General features: G+C 54.0%; 1 protein-coding gene across 2 annotated transcripts; it reads left to right on the plus strand.

Moving 5' to 3' along the window:
- Positions 1 to 2,133: 2,133 nt before the first annotated feature.
- LOC147095458 (uncharacterized) lies at positions 2,134 to 15,269 on the plus strand. 2 transcript variants are annotated; one of them, XM_085974609.1, is made up of 2 exons: positions 2,134 to 2,742; positions 11,943 to 15,269. In XM_085974609.1, the coding sequence occupies exon 2, from the start codon at positions 11,994 to 11,996 to the stop codon at positions 13,149 to 13,151; it is 1,158 nt and encodes a 385-aa protein (XP_085830735.1). In that variant the 5' UTR covers positions 2,134 to 2,742; positions 11,943 to 11,993; the 3' UTR covers positions 13,152 to 15,269. The 2 variants fall into 2 exon arrangements, with proteins under 2 accessions (XP_085830735.1, XP_085830734.1); XM_085974608.1 differs by having other exon boundaries at positions 2,134 to 2,623.
- Positions 15,270 to 16,113: the final 844 nt, after the last annotated feature.

A 16,113-nucleotide genomic window follows, 5' to 3' on the forward strand; every position in this document is an offset into this window, starting at 1 on the left:
TAAGTGGTGAATTAATTAAAATAAAACATTTTTTCCACAGGTTTATTATTTTTAAATACTTTAAAGAAAGGTAAGTTTATTTTTAGCCCCGTTAGAAAATGTAATTAATTTTTTCAAAAATTTAAATTATTGTTTAAAATAGTTATTTCATGTAATTTATAGTTTATTTTAAAAATGTGATTTTTTTTATTTATTTGAAGATTTAGTGATGTTTTGGGGCTTATAGTATTTATAGGTTCCTGTCAAACTTATGAATGAAGCATTCCCTGCTACCATTGGCTCTCCATGGCCCACGTGATCCCAGGGGACGCGTTGAACGAACTGCGTCCCTGGGATATGCAAGCACTGCGCGCCGGCAGTTGGAGGAGGCCCAGGATCGCAATTCCACGGGGGCTCACAGCTCAACAGCCGGCGTGGTAGATAAGTGCAGGTTGGGGGCTTGCACCCGTGGGAAGCCCCCGACCCGAATTTCTGGGCCATTAATATCTCCAACAAGCGAGAGTCTAATCAACGCCCCTTGACATTTAACGGCATTGCTATCACCGAATCCCCCACCATCAACATCCTGAGGGGCCACCATTGACCAGAAACTTAACTGGACCAGCCACATAAATACTGTGGCAACAAAAGCGGGTCAGAGGCTGGGTATTCCGCAGCGAGTGTCTCACCTCCTGACTCCCGAAATCTTTTCCACAATCTATAAGGCACAAGTCAGGAGTGTGATGGAATACTCTCCACTTGCCTGGATAAGTGCAGCTCCAACAACACTCAAGAAGTTCGACACCATCCAGGAGAAAGCAGCCCGCTTGATTGGCACCCCATCCAGCACCTTAAACATTCACTCCCTCCACCACTGGCGCACCCTGGCTGCAGTGTGTACCATCTACAAGATACACTGCAGCAACTCGCCAAGGCTTCTTCGACAGCATATCCCAAACCCGCGACCTCTTCCACCTAGAAGGACAAGGGCAGCAGGCGCATGGGAACACCACCACCTCCAAGTTCCCCTCCAAGTCACACACCATCCTGACTTGGAAGTATATCGCCGATCCTTCATCGTCGCCGGGTCAAAATCCTGGAACTCCCACCCCAACAGCACTGTGGGAGGACCTTCACCCCACGAACTGCAGCGGTTCAAGAAGGCGGCTCACCACCACCTTCTCAAGGGCAATTAGAGATGGGCAATAAATGCTGGCCTTGCCAGCGATGCCCACATTCCAGGAACGAATAAAAAAATCTTTCCCCCCTCCCTCCATTCTCCCAATTCTGGGTCATGGGCAGGTACAGAAAATAATCAAAAAGGCTAATGGGATGCTGGCCTTTATATCTAGAGGACTAAAATACAAGGGGGTAGAAGTTATGCTGCAGTTATACAAAACCCTGGTTCGACCACACCTGGAGTACTGTGAGCAGTTCTGGGCAGCACACCTTAGGAAGGATATATTGACCTTGGAGGGAGTGCAGCGTAGGTTTACCAGAATGATACCCGGACTCCAAGGGTTAAGTTACGAGGAGACATTACACAAATTAGGGTTGTATTCCCTAGAATTAAGAAGGTTAAGGTGAGATCTGATCGAAGTTTTCAAGATATTAAGGGGAACAGTTAGGGTAGAGAGAGAGAAACTATTTCCGCTACTTGGGGATTCTAGGACTAGGGGACATAGTCTAAAAATTAGAGCCAGACCTTTCAGGAGTGAAATTAGGAAACACTTCTATGCACAAAGGGTGGTAGATGTTTGGAACTCTCGTCCACAAATGGCAATTGATGCTGGGTCAATTGTTAATTTGAAATCTGAGATTGGTAGATTTCTGTTAACCAAAGGAATTTAAGGATATGGGGCAAAGGCGGGTATATGGAGTTAGGTCGCAGATTAGCCATGATCTCATTGAATGGTGGAGCAGGCTCAAGGGGCTGAATCACCTACTTCTGTTCCTATCCCCTAACTCTGGGTCGATTGTAGACTCTCCCCCTGCCTTCTCTCCCCTAACTCTGGTTCTATTGTGGACTCTCCCCCTGTCCTCTGCTGGCTCTAATGGAAGCAATGGCGGCCGCCGCTCCCAGAATCCCTCGCGGCGTTGAAAGCGCTCTATTCTGACCGCGGGTGCTTTGTGACCCCGGGAGTGCGGGTGGCGGCCATTGCTGGGGCGGGCCCGGAGCAGACAGCGGGTCGGGGGCATTGCGTATTGACCCATAGAGCGGCCGGGGTCGGTGCATTGCAAACCAGATCGGTGCATTCAAACCGGGAACGGTACATTTAATCCGAGAGCGGTGCATTTAATCTAAGAACAGTGCATTCCATCTGGGATCGGTGCTTTCACTCTGGGAAGGGTGCATTCAATCTGGGAAATGGTGCAATTAAACCAGGATCGGTGCATTTAATCCAGGCACACTGTATTCTATCCGGGATCGGTACATTCAATCCGGCAAGGGTGCCTTCAATCCGGGATCGGTGCATTTAATCTGTGAACAGTGCAGTTGAACCAAGATCGGTACATTTAATCTAGGAACAGTGCTCTCAATCTGGGCTCGGTGCATTTAATCTGGGATCGGTGCATTCAATCCGGCAACAGTGCATTGAATCTGGGATCGCTGCATTCAATTTGAAAACGGTGCATCAATCTGGTAAGGGTGCATTCAATCTGGGATCGGTGCATTCAAACCGGGATCGGAGCAGTTAATCTGTGAACAGTGCATTGAATCTGGGATTGGTGCATTCAATCTGGGAACAGTGCATCAAGCCGGTAAGGGTGCATTCAATCTAGGACCGGTGTATTCAATCTGGGATCGGTGCATTTAAGCCGGCAAGGATGCATTCAAGCCAGTATGGGTGCATTCAAACCGAGAACTGCATTATTTAATCTGGGATCGGTGCATTTAATCTGGGATCGGTGCATTTAATCTGGGATTGGTGCATTCAATCTGGGAAGGGTGCATTCAAACTGAGAATGGTGCCTTTAATCTGGGATCGGTGCATTTAATCTGGGATTGGTGCATTCAATCTGGGAAGGGTGTATTCAAACTGAGAACGGTGCATTCAATCTGAGATCGGGGCAGTCAATCTTTGAACAGTGCATTCAAACCGGGATCAGTGTATTCAGTCTGGGAACGGTGCATTCAGTCTGGGAACGGTGCATTCAGTCTGGGAACGGTGCTTCAAGGGTAACCAGTACAATAAAGCATGTTTGCTGCGTTAAACTGGCACCAGTGCATTGAAGGGGATCCAGTACGTGAAAGGACTGAGTACGCCACACACGGACAAGTCCAGGGGAGCTGCAGAGTCCCGGTAAGGGAAAAGGCCGCCCAAGTGAAGCTAAGTTTACATAGGATATACGGCACAGAAACAGGCCATTCGGCCCAACCAGTCCATGCTGGCGTTTATGCTCCACTTGAGCCTCCTCCCGTCTTTCCTCACCTAAATCTATCAGCGTAACCCTCTATTCCCTTCTCCCTCATATGCTTGTCTAGCCTCCCCTTAAATGCATCTATACTATTTGCTTCAACCACTCCCTGTGGTAGTGAGTTCCACATTCTCACCACTCTGGGTAAAGAATTTCTTCTCCATTCCCTATTTGATTTCTTGGTGACTATCTTCTATTGACGGCCTCTAGTTATGCTCTTCCCCACAAGTGGAAACATTCTCTATCCACTCCATCAAAACCTTTCATAATTTTAAAGATCTCTATTAGGTCACCCCTCGGACCTCTTTTTTTCAAGAGAAAGGAGACCCAGCCTGTTCATCCTTTCCTGATAGGTATACCCTCGCATTTCTGGTATCATCCTTGTAAATCTTCGCTGCACCCTCTCTAGTGCCTATATATCTTTTTATAATATGGTGACCAGAACTCACAGAATCACAGAAACCCCACAGTGCAGATAGAGGCCATTTCGGCCCATCGAGCCTGCACCGACACATATCCCACCCGATCCCCATAACCCCTACACCAACACATGTCCCACCCTATTCCTGTAACCCCACGTATTTAATCCCCCTAACACTAAGGGTCAATTTATCATAGCCAATCAACCTAACCCGCACATCTTTGGACTGTGGGAGGAAACCGGAGCACCCGGAGAAAACCCACGCAAACACGGGGAGAATGTGCAAACTCCACACAGACAGTCGCCCGAGGCCGGATTCGAACCCGGGTCTCTGGCGCTGTGAGGCAACAGTGCTAACCACTATGCCACCGTACTGTATGCAGTACTCCAAGTGTGGTCTAACCAAGGTTCGATACAGGGTTAGCATAACTTCCCAACTTTTCAATTCTATCCCTCTCCAGTACAGTGCTGAGGGAGCGCTGCACTGTCGGAGGGGCCGTCTTTTGGATGAGACATTAAACCGAGGCCCCGTCTGCTCTCTCAGGTGGACGTAAAAGATCCCACGGCACTATTTCGAAGACGAGCAGGGGGGAGTTATCCCCGGTGTCCTGGCCAATATTTATCCCTCAACCAACATAACATAAAACAGATTATCTGGTCATTATCACCTTGCTGTTTGTGGGAGCTTGCTGTGCGTAAATTGGCTGCCGCGTTTCCCACATTACAACAGTGACTGCATCCAAAAGTACTTCATTGGCTGTAAAGTGCTTTGAGACGTCTGGTGGTCGTGAAAGGCGCTATATAAATGCAAGTCTTTCTTTAGAAATAAACCCTAGTGCTTGGTTTGCTTTTTTTATGGCCTTGCTAACCTGTGGCGCAACTTTTAGTGATTTGTGTATTTGTACTCCGAGATCCCTTTGTTCCTCTACCCCACCTAGATTCACACCCTCCAAGTGATAAGTGACCTCAATATTCTTCCTCCCACAATGTAACGCCTCACATTTATCTGTGTTGACTTTCATTTGCCAATTATTTGCCCATTCTGCAGGTTTATTAATGTCCTCCTGTAATTTGTTGCGAGGTGATGCACCTTGGGGGGACTAACAAGGCAAGGGAATACACAATGAATGGTAAGACCCTAGGCAAGACGGAGGTGCAGAGGGATCTGGGTGTGCAAGTACACAGGTCCCTGAAGGCGGCGGAACAGGTGGATAAGGTGGTAAAAAAGGCATATGGGATACTTGCCTTCATTAGCCGAGGCATAGAATATAAGAGCAAGGAGGTTATGATGGAGCTGTATAAAACACTGGTTAGGCCACAGCTGGAATACTGTGTGCAGTTCTGGTCGCCACACTACAGGAAGGATGTGATCGCGTTGGAGAGGGTGCAGAGGAGGTTCACCAGGATGTTACCAGGGCTGGAGCGCTTCAGCTATGAAGAAAGACTGGGCAGATTGGGTTTGTTTTCCTTGGAGCAGAGGAGGCTGAGGGGGGACATGATTGGGGTGTACAAAATTATGAGGGGCATAGATAGGATGGATACTGAGGAGCTTTTTCCCTTAGTAGAAGGGTCAATAACTAGGGGGCATAGATTCAAGGTAAAGGGCGGGAGGTTTAGAGGGGATTTGAGAAAGAACTTTTTCACCCAGAGGGTGGTTGGAGTCTGGAACTCACTGCCTGAAAGGGTTGTGGAGGCAGGAACCCTCACAACATTTAAGAAGCATTTGGACGAGCACTTGAAATGCCATAGCATACAAGGCTACGGACCAAATGCTGGAATATGGGATTAGATTAGACAGGGCTTGATGGCCGGCGCGGACACGATGGGCCGAAGGGCCTCTATCCGTGCTGTATAACTCTATGACTCTATGACAGAGGTGTTCCAAATCATGAAGGGTTTTGATAGAGTAGATTGGGACAAACTGTTTCCAGTGGCAGGAGGGTTGGTAACCAGAGGACACAGATTTAGGGTAATTGGCAAAAGAACCAGAGGCGACATAAGTTGGGGGGGATAAAATGTACACAGCGAGTTGTTGTGACCTGGAACACACGATGGAAGCAGATTCAATAATTACTTCCAAAAGGGAACTGGATAAATCGAAGGGGTGGATGTGAAGGGGCCTTGGGATGTTTTACTACATTAAAGGTGCTATATAAATAAAAGCTGTTGTTGGGGAGAAAATTGCAGGGTCACGGGGAAAGAGCAGGGGGTAGTGGGATTAATTGGAGAGCTCTTTCAAAGAGCTGGCACAGGCACAATGGGCCAAATGGTCTTCTGTGCCGTATCATTCTATGATTCTATTCTCCGCATTTGCATAAGCCCTTTTAGTTCCACATTATCTCTCGGTTCTTGTTGGCCACGGTTGCTTAACAGGTAGAACTCCTGCCCTCTAGGCTGACACTCCAGTGCAGTGCTGAGGGAGCGCTGCACTGTTGGAGGCGCCGTCTTTCGGATGAGACGTTAAACCGAAGCCCCGGCTGCTCTCTCAGGTGGACGTAAAAGATCCCATGGCCACTATTTCGAAGAAGAGCAGGGGGGAGTTATCCCCGTTGTCCTGGCCTATATTTATCCCTCAATCAACATCACTAAAAAACAGATTACTGTATCTGGTCATTATCACATTGCTGTTTGTGGGAGCTTGCTGTGCGCAAATTGGCTGCCGTGTTTCCCACATTACAACAGTGACTACACTTCAAAAAGTACTTCATTGGCTGTAAAGCGCTTTGAGATGTCCGGTGGTCGTGAAAGTCGCTATATAAATGCAAGTCGTCTTCTTATGCTTCTAGGTGTACATACAGATCTTGTATTGTACCAAGTACTTCCTTGAGCACCTCCCACTGTTCATCTGTATTGTTACCCGTTAACAATTCCTCCCTGCCTACTGTGGCCAGTTTCTGCCTCAGCCCTTCCCAAGTCAGCCGGACCTAAACTTAAACCCTGGTTCGTGACTCTCCCTCTCAAACCTAATGTCGAATAGAGTTCCGATCCCAATTTGAGAATTTGAATTCAGTTTTAAGCAAACCTGGAAATAAAAAGTTGGGCTAAAAGTGGCCATGAAAGCCGTTGGATTGTCATTTAAAAAAAAAAAATCCCCAACTGGTTCGCTGATACCCCTGCAACACCCTGATTTCAAAATTCTCATCCTTGTTTTCAAATCCCTCCAAGGCCTTGCCCCTCCCTATCTCTGTAACCTCCTCCAGCCCCACAAACCCCCGAGATATCTGCGCTCCTCTAATTCTGCCCTCTTGAGCATCCCTGATTATAATCGCTCCACCATTGGTGGCCGTGCCTTCTGTTGCCTAGGCCCTAAGCTCTGGAATTCCCTGCCTAAACCTCTCCGCCTCTCTTTCCTCCTTTTAAGACACTCCTTAAAACCTACCCCTTTGACCAAGCTTTTGGTCACCAGCCCTAATTTCTCCTTATGTGGCTCGGTGTCAAATTTTTTTCTCTTATAACACTCGTGTGATGCGCCTTGGGATGTTTTACTACGTTAAAGGCGCTATATAAATACAAGTTGTTGTTGCTCGGGAAGGAAACCTGCCGTCCTTACCCGGTCTGGGCCTACATGTGACTCCAGTCCCACACCATCGTGGGTCGACCCTTAACTGCCCCTCTGACGTGGCCTGGCAAGCCACTCTGTCAGGGCGATTGGGGATTGCCAGTGATGCCCACAACCCAAGAATAATTTTTAAAAAGCAGTAAATCAGAGAACAAGGATAATGTAAACAGAGCTTAAACCTCTTTTTTTAATGGCCTTATTAATCTGCATCGCTACTTTTAGTGATTTGTGTATTTGTACCCCCAGATATATTGCAACTACTACATTACCCTTGTCTACTCTCTCTCTGTTACCTCTTCAAAGAACCCAGTGAGGTTGGTACCTGTCTGGACAGTGTGAACAGGCTGGGTCTCTTTCCTCTTGAAAAGAGAAGGCTGAGGGGTGACCTAATAGTGGTCTTTAAAAGTTATGAAAGGTTTTGATAGAGTGGATACAGGGAGGGTAATTTTAAGCTGAAAGAATGACAGGTGGGTTGTGGGGGGGGGGGGGGGGGGAGGTGTGGGGGCAGTTAAAGTGTTAAAATTCTAAATCCCGATCTGAACCTGCCTCCAACCCGCCCACTTGTGGTTTTAGCAGAGACAGGACAGGGGTGGCGGGCAGCCAATCTGGTGACAGACAGGCGGGTCGTCCTTTAAATATAATGAGGCTGGAAGCCTCTGCTTTAACCTCCAGTTTGTAGATAACTTAAGCTGGTCGGGTTTCGAGGGTCTCGTGAAACACGCCCGCTAATGCAAGGCGAGGACTGCTGGATCCAGGAGGTAAGGGCCTTTACACTGGATCCAGAGTCCCTGCCTAACCCACCCTGACGATCTGAGACCCACACGTCCCACCCAACAGAACCTCCGATCCCTCCCCGCTCCTCACCTCGTGAACTCTAATACACAGTACACCTCCCCTGCTCCTCACCTCGCGATCGCTAATACACAATACACCTCCGACACTCCCCCTCCCCGCGATCTCTTCACCCCCTCCCCGCGATCTCTTCACCCCCTCCCCGCGATCTCTTCACCCCCTCCCCGCGATCTCTTCACCCCCTCCCCGCGATCTCTTCACCCCCTCCCCACGATCTCATCACCGCCCCCCCTGCAGTCACTTCACCCCCCCTCCCCGCGATCTCTTCCCCCCTCTCCCCGCGATCTCTTTGCCCCCCTCTCCCCGCGATCTCTTCCCCCCTCTCCCCGCGATCTCTTCGCCCCCCTCTCCCCGCGATCTCTTCCCCCCTCTCCCCGCGATCTCTTCGCCCCCTCTCCCCGCGATCTCTTCCCCCCTCTCCCGCGATCTCTTCGCTCCCCGCGATCTCTTCACCCCTCTCCCCGCGATCTCTTCACCCCCTCCCCGCGATCTCTTCACCCCCTCCCCGCGATCTCTTCACCCCCTCCCCGCGATCTCATCACCGCCCCCCTGCAGTCACTTCACCCCCCCTCCCCGCGATCTCTTCCCCCCTCTCCCCGCGATCTCTTCGCCCCCCTCTCCCCGCGATCTCTTCCCCTCTCCCCGCGATCTCTTCCCCCCTCTCCCCGCGATCTCTTCGCCCCCCTCTCCCCGCGATCTCTTCGCCCCCCTCTCCCCGCGATCTCTTCACCCCTCTCCCCGCGATCTCTTCACCCCTCCCCGCGAAATGTTATATTTTACAGACTGGCAATGACAAACCTACGCAGATTATATTAGCTTGAGTAAGACTGAATAAACTAAAGAAAGAAAGAACTTGCATTTCTATAGCGCCTTTCACCACCTCAGAATGTCCCAAAGCCCTTCACAGCCAATGAGGTTTTTGAAGTGTAGTCACTTGTTTTAATGTAGGAAATGCGGCAGCGAATTTGTGCAAAGCAAGATCCCACGAACGGCAATGTGTTAATGACCAGATCATCTGTTTTAGGTTTTAGTTGAGGGATAAATGTTGGCTCCAGGTCACTGGGGAGAACTTGCCACTGCTTTTCTTCCAATAGTGGCCGTGGGATCTTTTACGTCCCACCTGAGAGGGCAGATGGGGCCATCGGAAAAACGGCACCTCCGACAGTGCAGCGCTCCCTCAGTACTGCCCCTCCGACAGTGCGGCGCTCCCTCAGTACTGCCCCTCCGACAGTGCAGCGCTCCCTCAGTACTGCCCCTCCGACAGTGCGGTGCTCCCTCAGTACTGCCCCTCCGACAGTGCGGCACTCCCTCAGTACTGCCCCTCCGACAGTGCAGCGCTCCCTCAGTACTGCCCCTCCGACAGTGCAGCGCTCCCTCAGTACTGCCCCTCCGACAGTGCAGCGCTCCCTCAGTACTGCCCCTCCAACAGTGCAGCGCTCCCTCAGTACTGCCCCTCCAACAGTGCGGTGCTCCCTCAGTATTGACCCTCCGACAGTGCGGCGCTCCCTCAATACTGCGCCTCCGACAGCGCAGCGCTCCCTCAGTACTGCCCCTCCGACAGTACGGCGCTCCCTCAGTACTGCCCCTCCGACAGTGCGGCACTCCCTCAGTACTGTCCCACCGACCGTGCAGCGCTCCCTCAGTACTGCCTCTCCGACAGTGAAGCACTCCCTCAGTACTGCCTCTCCGACAGTGCGGCGCTCCCTCAGTACTGCCCCTCCGACAGTGCAGCGCTCCCTCAGTACTGCCCCTCCGACAGTGCAGCGCTCCCTCAGTACTGCCCCTCTGGCAGTGCAGCGCTCCCTCAGTACTGCCCCTCCGACAGCGCGGCGCTCCCTCAGCACTGCCCCTCCGACAGCGCGGTGCTCCCTCAGCACTGCCCCTCCGACAGCACGGCGCTCCGTCAGTACTGCCCCTCCGACAGTGCGGCGCTCCGTCAGTACTGCCCCTCTGACAGTGCGGCTCTCCCTCAGCACTGCCCCTCCGACAGTGCGGCGCTCCCTCAATACTGCCCCTCCGACAGTGCAGCACTCCCTCAGTACTGACCCTCCGACAGTGCAGCACTACCTCAGTACTGCCCCTCTGACAGTGCAGCGATCCCTCAGTACTGCCCTTCCGACAGTGCAGCACTCCCTCAGTACTGCCCCTCCGACAGTGCAGCGATCCCTCAGTACTGCTCCTCCGACAGTGCGGCGCTCCCTCAGTACTGCCCCTCCGACAGTGCAGCGCTCCCTCAGTACTGCCCCTCCGACAGTGCAGCGCTCCCTCAGTACTGACCCTCCGACAGTGCAGCGCTCCCTCAGTACTGACCCTCCGACAGTGTGGCACTCCCTCAGTACTGCCCTTCCGACCGTGCATCGCTCCCTCAGTACTGCCCCTCCGACCGTGCATCGCTCCCTCAGTACTGCCCCTCCGACCGTGCGTCGCTCCCTCAGTACTGCCCCTCCGACCGTGCGTCGCTCCCTCAGTACTGCCCCTCCGACCGTGCGTCGCTCCCTCAGTACTGCCCCTCCGACCGTGCATCGCTCCCTCAGTACTGCCCCTCCGACCGTGCATCGCTCCCTCAGTACTGCCCCTCCGACCGTGCGTCGCTCCCTCAGTACTGACCCTCCGACCGTGCGTCGCTCCCTCAGTACTGCCCCTCCGACCGTGCGTCGCTCCCTCAGTACTGCCCCTCCGACAGTGCAGCGCTCCCTCAGTACTGCCCCTCCGACAGTGCAGCACTCCCTCATTACTGCGTCTCCGACACTGCAGTGCTACCTCAGTACTGCCCCTCCGACAGTGCAGCGCTCCCTCAGTACTGACAACCGGGGAGTGTTGGTCTCGATTATTGGACTCGAGTCTCTGGAGTGTGTGGGGTTCGAATCCACAATCTTCTGAATCATTCTGAAAATTCAAATAGTTTCACTTCTGTAGAACGTTGGCCATTTCCCTATTTCCGTGGAGGTTTAAATAATGAGGAAGGAGAATGTCATAATTTTCTAAAAGCGGGACAAAAAGCTGTTACAGCTTGTGTCAACCATTTAACTATTTTTTCCAACATACTCATGTGAGAAACTATTTGTGATAATAAACTATGCTCCAGTTTTAATAGAGGATCTACAGTAAATCTGTCGGTTTAATTCAACACCAGGTAAGATCAGCTAACTCAGCACTAGGCCGGGAATGGAGCCTGAGCCTTTCCTGCTCTGTGTGTGTGGCCTCAGTCCCACACCGGGTGAGATCAGCTCACTGAGCACTAGGCCGGGAATGGAGCCTGGGCCTTTCCTGCTCTGTGTGTGTGTGTGTGTGGGAGGGGGGCGGTGGGGGCCTCAGTCCCAGCCTTTAGCCATGGGGCGGGGGCGGAGAGGCAGCGGGTGTGAAAGCTTCGTAATGCTCCGAATTAAAACCTGATTGACGTTTTCTGCAGCCTGTGGGGATCCGGAAAGCCCTCAAGTGTCTCTGGAGGGGCCAATGTTTATCCCTCAATCAGCCTCACTTTAACAAAAGATAAACGGGTCATTATCGCATTGCTGTTCGGTGGGAATCTTGCTGTGCGCCAATTGTCTGCCGCGTTGCCTACATTACAACAGCGACCGCACTTGGAAACAAGCACTTCACCGGCTGTGGAGGCGCTTTGAGACGTCATGAGGTGGTAAAAGGCGCTGTAGAAATGCAAAAGCCCTTTTTGTTTGCTTTCAACCAGCTTAAACGTTGCATTTCCCATTCCAGGTGCTCGGCGACGGTGCTCGGAGACGGTGCTCGGCAACGGACGGGGCCACCATGGAAACGGCCAGCCCAGCTGAGGAGCAGAAGGAAGATTGCGCCCCAGAGGCCCAGGCCCAGGCGGTGGCGGCAGCGCGGAGGAGCGCCAACCCGTACCGCTGTGCGCTCTGCCCCAAGTCCTTCGGCTCGCCCTCGCTGCTGGAGACGCACCGGCGCACCCACACGGGCGAGCGGCCCTTCCAGTGCCCGGTCTGTGGCCGGGGATTCAACCAGCTGTGCCACCAGCGGCGCCACCAGCGGCTGCACGCCAGCGAGGGGCTGGGCCGCTGCCCGGGCTGCGGCAAGGACTGCCGGAGCGAGGCCGGCCTGGCCCGCCACCGCTGCCGGCCGGCCGGCGAGCGGCCCTACGCCTGCGGGGTGTGCGGCCGGGCCTTCAAGCAGTCGTACGCGCTGGTCAAGCACCAGCGGGTGCACACCGGGGAGCGGCCCTTCCAGTGCGGCGACTGCGGCCGGGCCTTCAGCTACCACAGCAGCCTGGCTGATCACCGGCGGCTGCACACCGGGGAGCGGCCCTTCCAGTGCAGCGACTGCGGCCGGGCCTACGTCAACGCCAGCCGGCTGACCGACCACCGGCGGGTGCACGCGGCCCAGCCCCGCCACCGCTGCCCCGACTGCGGCCGGGGCTTCCACTACCCCTCGCACCTGGCCAAGCACCAGCGGGTGCACACGGGCGAACGGCCCTTCCCGTGCCCGGCCTGCCCCCGGGGCTTCGCCACCGCCTCTAAGCTGGCCGCCCACCGCCGGCTGCACACCGGCGAGCGCCCCTACCGCTGCCCCGTCTGCCCCCGGGGCTATGCCAGCTCCAGCGACCTGCTGGTCCACCAGCGGGGCCACACGGCCGAGCGGCCCTACCGCTGCCCCGACTGCCCCCGGGGCTTCGTCAAGGCCCGCGACCTGGCCGTGCACCGCCGGGTCCACACCGGCGAGCGGCCCTACGCCTGCGCCCTGTGCGGCCGCCACTTCAACAAGTCCTGCAACCTGGCCGCCCACCAGCGCCGGCACGGCGACGAGCGCCTCTTCAAGTGCGCCCGTTGCGGGAAGGACTTCAAGTACGCTTCCAGCCTCTCCCGGCACCGCCGGGCGCACAAGGTGGAGGACGCCCGCGCCGGCGGGACTCCGGGTGAGCCGTCGACGCAGCCCCCCGACATTTTTTAAGCGTTGCTTCTCCCTTCCCCCCAGCCCCCCTTCCTTCCCCGGCCCCGAAAGGTGCTGATTCTCTCCACGGCCCTGAATGCCTGGCTGTACCGCGCCCATTCTTCGACGCTCCATGTCGCCCTCCCCCTCCCTGTCTCTGCAACCTCCTACAGCCCTCCCAGATCGCTGCGCTCCTCCAATTCTGGCCTCTTGCCCATCCCCCCGATTTCCTTCGCACCATTGGCGGCCGCGCCTTCAGCTGCCTGGGCCCCAAGCTCTGGAATTCCCTCCCTAAACCTCTCTTGCCTCCTTTAAGATGCTCCTTAAAACCTACCTCTTTGACCAAGGTTTTTGGCCAGCTGCCCTGTTACCTCACGTGGCTCGGGGTCAAATTTTGATTCATAACACTCCTGTGAAGCGCCTCGGGACGTTTTACTACGCGCCGTATAAATGCAAGTTGTTGTGGTGATGCAACCATCGCCAAGTCCCCCCGCCATCAACATCTTGGGCGGGTCATCGCTGGCCGGAAGCTGAACTGGTTCCAAGAGCAAGTCAGAGGCTGGTTATTCTGCGGCGAAAGGCTCGCTTCCTGACTCCCCAAAGCCTTTCCGCCATCTACAAGGCACAAGTCAGGAAGGTGATGGAATACTCTCCACTTGCCTGGATGAGTGCAGCTCCAACAACATTCAAGAAGCTTGACACCATCCAGGATAAAACAGCCCGCTTGATTGGCTCCCCATCCACCACCTTAAACATTCACTCCCTCCACCACCAGCGCACCGTGGCTGCAGTGTGTACCATCTACAAGATGCACTGCAGCAACTCGCCAAGGCTTCTTCGGCAGCACCTCCCAAACCCGCGACCTCTTCCACCTAGAAGGACAAGGGCAGCAGGCGCATGGGAACACCACCCCTTCCAAGTCGCACACCATCCTGACTTGGACCTGTATCAGCGGACCTCTGTCGGCGCTGGGTCAGTAAACCTGGAACTCCCTGACCGCGCTGTGGGCGCACCTTCACCACGCGGACTGCAGCGGCTCACCACAACCTTCTCAGAACATCGAGGGAGGGGCAACCAGGAGCGACCGAGCCAGAGTCATTCACACCCTGAGCACAAATGGACATCCGAGCCCAGCTTCGCCCTGTCCCCACCCGATGCCCAACCCACAAACTCATCCCAGTTCAGTAGCATCCCGACCCCCAACCCCTGCCCCGAGACTCACTGTCTCTGCTGACGCACGAAAATGCCAGCTTTGCATGCGCTGTCTGAAAGTGATTGGTTCTTTGCGACGGTTAATGGAATGTTGTCCTTTATCTCGAGGGCTGGGATACAAAGAGGTGGAAGTTGTGCTGCAGTTGTATAAAGCTCTGGTCAGACCCTGCCTGGAGTTATTGCCTTCAGTTCTGGGCACCACCCCTCAGGAAGGATATACTGGCCTTGGAGGGGGTGCAGCGCAGATTCACCTGAATGATCCCGGGGCTAAAAGGGTTAAATTACGAGGACAGGTTGCACAGACTGGGCTTGGATTCCCTCGAGATTAGAAGGATAAGGGATGATCTAATTGAGGCGTTTCAAATATTAAAAGGATTCGATAGGGTAGATAAAGTCTATTTCCTCTGGGGGGAGAGTCCAGAACAAGGGGGCAGAACCTTAAATTAGAGCCAGGCCGTTCAGGGGTGATGTCAGGAAGCACTTCTCCACACACAGGGTGGTGGAAATCTGGAACTCTCTCCCCCAAAAAGGCTGTGGATGCCGGGGATCAATTGGAGCTTTCTAACCTGAGATGGTTAGATTTTTGTTGGGTAAGGGTATTGAGGGTTATGGAACCAAGGAGGGTAGATGGCATTGCGATGCAGTTCAGCCGTGATCCAATTGAAGGGTGAAAGGTGCTCGAGGTGCCGAATGGCCTCCTCCCGTTCCTAAATCGGCACACCAGCTTGTGTTTGTACGTCCAGGTGAGATTTAGGGATATGGTGACACGGTGGGTAGATGCAGGTGAGGGATATGGGGAGAAGGTGGGTAGGTGGGGTTCGAGGGATATGGAGAGAAAATGGATAGGTGGGGTTGAGGGATATAGTGAGTAGGTGGGTTGAGGGATATGGAACGTGGGTGCGATGGAGCGATATGGGGAGAAGGTGGGGTTGAGGGATATGGGGAGAAGGTAGGTAGGTGGGGATATGGGGAGAAGGTGGGCAGATGGGGTTGAGGGGAGAAGGCGGGTAGGTGGGGTTGAGGGATATGGGGAGAAGGTGGGTGGGTGGTGTTAGGGATATTGGGAGAAGGTGGGTGGGTGGGGTTGAGGGATATGGGGAGAAGGTGGGGTGGGGGATATGGGGAGAAGGTGTGTAGGTGGGGTTGGATATGGGGAGAAGGTGGGTGGGTAGGTGGGGTTGGATCTGGGGAGAAGGTGGGTGGGTGAGGTTGAGGGATATGGGGAGAAGGTGGGTGGGGTTGGGGGATATGGGGAGAAGGTGTGTAGGTGGTGTTAGGGATATGGTGGGTAGGTGGGGTTAAGGGATATGGGGAGTAGGTGGGTGGGTGGGGTTGAGGGATCTGGGGAGAAGGTGGGTGGGTGGGGTTGAGGGATCTGGGGAGAAGGTGGGTGGGTGGGGTTGAGGGATCTGGGGAGAAGGTGGGTGGGTGGGGTTGAGGGATCTGGGGAGAAGGTGGGTAGTTGGCTTTGAGGTTTCTGGGGAGAAGATGGGTAAGGTGGTGCTAATCGATCAGAAAACGATGAGGTTGCCAGACTTAATGGCCTCTTCCTGTCTTTACAGTGATGTATATATTAAAATCTAGCAAGGGAGTGACACGAACCATGCCGTAGATTGTTTTTGACATGCCAGGAAGATGTAGATTTCCATCTTGCCGCCCGGGTGTTAAAATGGTCTTGTGGATTCCTGCCCCCCCGCCCCCCCCCCAACATGCCCCGGGTACAGAATCTGCCCGATTTCCCCCGATACCCAGGGCTATGGGGAAAGGCACG

The sequence above is a fragment of the Somniosus microcephalus genome, unplaced genomic scaffold (assembly GCF_052327205.1).
Source record: "Somniosus microcephalus isolate GS21.2 unplaced genomic scaffold, FLI_Smic_1.0 unresolved_chr1, whole genome shotgun sequence".
Classification (NCBI taxonomy): domain Eukaryota; kingdom Metazoa; phylum Chordata; class Chondrichthyes; order Squaliformes; family Somniosidae; genus Somniosus; species Somniosus microcephalus.

What these genes read in the sequence shown, in the direction of transcription:
- LOC147095458 (XM_085974609.1), top strand. Translation starts at nt 11,994, where the DNA reads ATGGAAACGGCCAGCCCAGCTGAGGAGCAGAAGGAAGATTGCGCCCCA.